Source organism: Cavia porcellus, unplaced genomic scaffold (genome assembly GCF_034190915.1).
Source record: "Cavia porcellus strain 051 isolate PalLab524CR breed Dunkin Hartley unplaced genomic scaffold, mCavPor4.1 scaffold_10, whole genome shotgun sequence".
Classification (NCBI taxonomy): Eukaryota; Metazoa; Chordata; class Mammalia; order Rodentia; family Caviidae; genus Cavia; species Cavia porcellus.
This window is the reverse complement of record NW_026947493.1, coordinates 6,724,299-6,730,298: the sequence shown is the minus strand read 5'-3', so window position 1 is coordinate 6,730,298 and position 6,000 is coordinate 6,724,299. Positions and strand designations below refer to the sequence as shown.

Below are 6,000 nucleotides of genomic sequence, written 5' to 3'. Positions count from 1 at the left end.
CGACCACCTGCTTGCAAGGCAGGTGCTTATGCCGCCGAGCTAAATCCCCAGCCCAGTTCTTAATTCTTAAGGAAATACATCCTAAAGTTTCTGGGGTGAGGTATAACTGAGTATGACTTACCAAATGATTCAGAAAATACATGTAAATACTATAGGTAATGCAAACCATAAAGCAAATGCAATAAACACTTGCTAAATTTGGATAAAGGACATACATGAGCTCTGTGATATTCCTGCAACTTTAATCATATTAAAGTTAAAAAGTCATCAAAAAGAAGTTCTCAAAATCTACATCCCAAAACTGAGAATCCAATAATATGGGGTTTCAAATTATATATGCTTACAAATATTTTGATGATATGTAAGGATCTAGGCAAGACATTTGTAAATATACAATGTTAATAATAAAATGAGGATACAAAATACTTTACATGTATATTATTACAACTATGTAAAAGTAAGCATATAAAAAAGACTGGAAAGATAAAATCAAAGGTGAGAATGAGGATACTGGGTTATAGGGAGAGACTAAGTAACTCTTTCCAAAAAAGTAACCTGTTGATAGAAATATCTGCAGCAATGGCACTTGCTCTCCTGTGCATCTGAGTAGCGGAAATCAGTACTGTTTACTACTTCTTTTGCCTCTGCCTGTCCCTCCCCAAAGGTCCTGAACCCCTGTGCAGGGGTATTTTGGGGGTGGCAAGATTTCCCACAGCAGGTGGTCCACCAGCTTTGCCACACAGAGGAGCTTCCAGTCTGGTCTGACCAGTGCAGCTGTGCACACAGCGAGACAGCCTAGCGGTGACTGAGACTGGTCCCCAGCCAGATCAGAAGGGACCACTTAGATGCCATTTCCCTGTGCTTTCCCCTCTTATTGCTGGCATACTTTTTCCTGAAACAAACAGTAAAACTGCTTTGAATCTCCACAGGCTGAAGAGGCTCTTAAATTACCCTATCTAGAGACAGAGGGCCTGCATCTTATCAGGATAAAGCAGGAAGTCTATATTCCTTTCACCTTAACAAGAACATCCTGTAAGGTTGTGGTAGGGTTTTGGTGCTGAGGATTGGACCCAGGGCCTCCAGCATGCTAGGCAAGTGCTCTACCACTGAGCTGCACTCCTAGTTCCTGAGGCTATGTTTTGATGGGTGACAAGAAAAAAGGTTGGAACATAAAGTATGCCACAGAAGGCAAGACTCAGAGAACCCTGAGCAGCTTAGGGGAAATAGGACAGGACTAAGAAAGCCAGCTGCTTTTTTGGAATCGGTTTTGCCCCTCTTAATATAAGAGATGTCTTTCAAAGTAGAACAAATGCAAAAAAAAAAAAATATATATATATATATATATGAGAGATGTCTTTAAACTTTTTTCCTAAAGAAGTAGGAATAAGAATTATGCAGATTAAGAGATCCACAGAACAGGCAGCTGAGTAAGTGGAAAACAAGACCCCAGTGCCGTAGGGAAGCAGGAGCAAAAACCTGCGTGCTCCTGTAAAGAAACTTACTTCACCTAGGCAAGTCATGGTTAGGTGTATCCATATTTGCTTCCCAGCTGCTTCCCAGCCTAAAGCAAAAAGCACCACCATGCTGAGTCATGTAACCTGATTTTAAAGTATTTTATTACACAGTTTTTTCATGGCACCATCAGGAGTAACAGAAAACGTTATTCCCAGCTCCTAAACCACATCCTGAAAAATATAATTTGTATTTATATATTTATACCAATACTCCACCCCTATTCCATAATTCCACCACCTATTGTAGGTCTTTTTGCTTAAAGCAGGAAACTATTCTCTTAAGTAAGAAAATATATATGAAGCTAAATGAAGAACTGGTTAGAGTGAGTGGGAGCAGCGTGGTCATGGGGCAGGGAAGAAGGGGTGAGTCCAGCCTACGCAGGACGCGTCACTGAGGTGCACCAAGGGGGAGGAGGACAGTGTATAAAAAGGCAGCGTCACACCGGTGGGCTCTGGAATCCTTGGTCCATTAGGAGATGGCCTTTGCCTCAGGAAGGAAGGCTTCCCAGTACTTTGCCAGCTGCAAAGAAGTGGGGGGGACAGTAAGCAAGTGCCCCCATCTACTGGCAGAACTTGAACATTAATCAACCACAATGCCATGGTAGTTCCCGAGCCCCTCAGCCCAGCAGCTGCCCCACTCCCCCCAACTTTGGAGTAGCATCAATTGCTGAACCCCAAGTGCAAGGGTAGGCTCAGAAGACAGTCTTGGCCCCACCTCAGGGAGCACCAGTTGAAGGCCACAGCTTTGTCCAGCTCAGGTAGCTCTTCACAATGGGGCCACTCTTCTAACACTGACTGGGGACTCAGCCTCAAGAGGGCTAAGTGGTACCACATGGTGGTCACTCAGTGGGAGTTAATTTACAGGGAGACAAGAGGTACAGTTTGTCCTTAAACACCACCTCACCATGGAGTCAGGGCAGCAGAAAGGCTCTGACAATCCACTATGCTGGAGCAGCAGTGCTTCTCAATGGCTGACAATGACAGAGCCCCTTCCTTCCTCAGAGCAGGGCCTGCCCCTCTTTTCATTCAAACTCTACGTAGGCACAACCTTTAAAACAGCGGTAGGGATGAAGACCATGCAGAACTAACTTACATACCTGCTGCTGTGAATGTAGGAGTGTCTCAAGGTACTTGATCACATGGTTTTTGAAGTCCTTGGATTTCTCTTTCTATAGGAGACAGGATTCTACACTGACCATCCAGACAGTTGCTCCTTCCCCTTTTGATGGGAAGGTGGAGTTCACTGCTCACCAAGGCCAAAACACCAAGGCTGAAAGTAGAGCCAGTGGCTGGAACAGCTACAACCTCCAGTTAGCCTCTGCCACAGCTCTGGAAAGCTTTCTCAGAGGGCAGGGATGGGGTAGAAGAGAGAATAAGGCTGGGAGCCTAGCAGGTGCACAGCAGCTACAAACTTTCTCTTATTGCTCTGGTGCAGCAGAGCCTGAGCAAGTCGTGTAGGCATTCACATACGCAGGCACACATACACAGGCCACACCTGCTCCTGAGAACTGCACACTAAATGGGAAGTCAGGATCTTCTATCTCACCTCAAACCGTATCACTTCTTTCCGAACCACTGTTGAAATCCTTTCAAAGTCCCTTTCATACTGAGTCACCCGAGACTCCCACTGGGAAGAAAGAAGAAAGAAAAGATCACTCAATATAAATGGTATTGGGGCTGGGGATTTAGCTCAGCGGCATAAGCGCCTGCCTTGTAAGCAGGCAGTCGTGAGTTCGATCCCCGGTACCGATAAAAAGGAAAAAGACAAAAAAAAAAAAAAAAAAAAAAAAAAAAAAAAATATATATATATATATATATAAATGGTATTGTTATGTAGCCTTCACCTTTGGGCAGCAATTCTCCATAAGACCTCAACTAATCACTGTGTATGTGTCCCTTTGGGTAGGATTAAATGTGTAAGAAGTCAGCACATAGGCGCCCAAGTCCAGTGGGCCAGCTTATGGGCTGGCTGGCTGGAAAGGACAAGCCTGGTCTCCTAGAAGACCTTTGATATTTCAGTAGCCACCAGTCCAGATACAACAATCCTGGGAGCCCCAGAGAACCTAAGGTTCTCCTCAACAGGGTGGATCTGAATCCCTAGGGAGTCCTTCCATGACTCCTGCTGAGATTCTGACTTGGGTGAGTGAAAAGAGAAGACCAGGCCTGTCATCACCCAGCTCTGTTCCGTAACCTGTTGTGTGTGCCAAATAGGGCTCGGGTCAGGACCAGCGGAACAGCCCTGATGGGGCTCCCTTAGGGCCTTACCTCTGTGATCTCATCCTTGGCCTGCTGCAGCCTGTCAGGCTTGTTGGCCCATAGTAGCCGAGCTTCAGCTTCCCGCTTCTTCTGCAGCATAGCCTGAGCATCCTGCCAGCGCTGCCACATCTTCATACGCTGATCAAAGGCAGCCTGTGGGGAGTGGTTGGGAAGACAACCGGTTCTTCAGGGGCCTGGGACTCTGGGGGTTATGAGCAGGGAGTTGCCCAGCAGCTAGGCCGCAGAGGGATGGACCAGGGGTAGGCAGTGCGGCTGTGTGTGCGCACACACACATAAAGCTGAGGTTTAATGTCTAGAAGCACAAGCTTGGGTGAGGTCCTCTCCAAGCCTCTTCCAATGAGCCAGTGCCCTGCTGCTTCCCGCCATTCCCATGGCTAGGAGCATAAGGTGGTGGCCTGGTGTGAGTATCCAACGCACTGGCTCTTAGAAAAGCCAGTCTGTGAGGCTATGTGCTTACCTGAGTACCTGCAATATGCCAGGAGGTAATAATCCAGTGGGAGAAACCCATGATCCCGCTTTCATGGCACTTATCACATAATAGATTACATATAACAAAAGGTCATCATTATATCAGCAGTTACAAGCAGGTGTGCAGAGCACTGGGAAACAGACAGAGCACTGTGACAGCTAGGGCCCTGGCTAATCTGGGAGGTTCGTTTAGGAAGTCTAACTCAGGGAAGCAACCTTTCGAATGAAACCCAAAGAGCTCCAGGGTTTCTAAGAGTCTTTAAACAAACACAACTGCCATGTCATAAACTGCTTTTGTTGCAAGTATACATTCACCTGCCCTAGACTATCAAGGCCTGCAGGAAGCTCCCCAAAACCTCCTGGCTGGTTTTCCAAGTTTCCACTCCCTCACATGATCAGCATTTCCAGAGAAGGGTGGTTATCAGCCTAACTAAACCAGCTCCCATTCCACACTGACTCTGTTGGCCTCAGAGGCAGCAAGGATCCAGGATCTTCACTGAGCTATCCTCCTAGCCTGTGCCACTTGTTCCCTTCCTTGCAGAAGTCCCCTGTATAGAGCTGGGTGTGGTGGTGCACACCTGTAATCCCAGCACCCAGGAGACTGAGGCAGGAGGGCTCCCATGAGTTCAAGGCCAACTGGCATTACATAGTGAGCTCATTGCCAGCCTGAATGATATAGTGAGACCCTGTCTCATAAAGAAACAAACAAAAAGTTCCCTGAATGTTTTCTGGGCTTCCATAGTATGGGTTTTTGTGAAAACGAGAACTTTAGAAGTACAGTGCCACCAAAGGTGCCTTCTTTTGCACTGTTACTACTCCTCTATAATTCTAACACCTCACAGTCAGAGGATCAAATAAAAGGTGACTTCATATTCAGTAAAGACACCAACCTATCCCACTGGGCCAAGAGTGGTCCATATTTGGGGAAGGGCAGGAAAGGGTCTCAGAGGAATAGCCAGCTTGCAGTTCTGAAGTCTAAGGCACATGTCCCCAACCCCAGCCCCAGCTGCTAGAGCTCCAGGTTGGCTTCCTTGTACCCCTGCACATACAGGACCACCCTGCCAGGGTCATGTCCCAGAGCAGTGCTCCTCAGATAGGTCTCCCCAAGCCAGGCCCCTCCTGGGGCGGCTCTCCAGTCTGCACAGTCAGATGGATTTGAGAATTTCATGGCAGCCTACTTGTCAATCCTCTGATCCCTGTGGAGTTGGCAGCAAACCAGAAGCAAATGGAGAGGAGTGGACAGTGAGCAGCCCGGCCCCTGACACAGCACAGAAGCTCCCTGCTGGGAGACAGGTTCTTGAGGGGGATGAAAGTGGCACTCTTCTGGAGCTTGCAAATCCTGGCCAAGCTGAATCAGATGCAGAAGGGAAGTCCTTACGGGCAGGCACCAGGCTCCCTTTTGGTTCTTTCCTCAGTCTCATGGAGACCATAGGAGAGCTAATGCCAGTGCCTCATCAAGCTTCCTTAACTGCTCTGATTGTTCATGGGAAGCAAGACTGCCCAGATCCCCAGACCAGAAAGTGAGGTGTCTGACTGAGGTGTTCAGCACAGTACAGGGGATTCTGGTGACAAGCTTTCCCTTGACCTCACTCCTTCATGCAAGGGCACCAAGCTGGTGTGGTGGAGTTACATGACTGCCTACACTAGTGAGACAAGGAGAAGCCAATGAGTGCTCTTCAATCAGGATAAAGGTGCTACCACTGTTAAGGAGGCAAAGACTAAAGGACTGAGGAAGTCACTG

The 6,000-nt window shown here is 47.5% G+C and overlaps 1 protein-coding gene across 5 annotated transcripts in view; it reads right to left on the bottom strand.

The window, feature by feature from the left end:
• Positions 1–1,599: 1,599 nt before the first annotated feature.
• Snx1 (sorting nexin 1) overlaps positions 1,600–6,000 on the bottom strand; it is a 49,770-nt gene continuing 45,369 nt past the window's right edge. For 2 of the 5 annotated variants that reach the window (XM_063256942.1, XM_003480192.5), the window contains exons 12-15: positions 3,780–3,923; positions 3,061–3,141; positions 2,612–2,683; positions 1,600–2,034 (exon numbers count right to left, since the gene is read on the bottom strand). In XM_063256942.1, the coding sequence (XP_063113012.1) occupies positions 1,984–2,034; positions 2,612–2,683; positions 3,061–3,141; positions 3,780–3,923 (348 nt within the window). In that variant the 3' untranslated portion in view covers positions 1,600–1,983. Of the gene's footprint in view, positions 2,035–2,611; positions 2,701–2,739; positions 2,785–3,060; positions 3,142–3,779; positions 3,924–6,000 lie in introns of those variants that run through there. The other 3 variants (XM_063256939.1, XM_063256940.1, XM_063256941.1) reach the window with 3 other exon arrangements.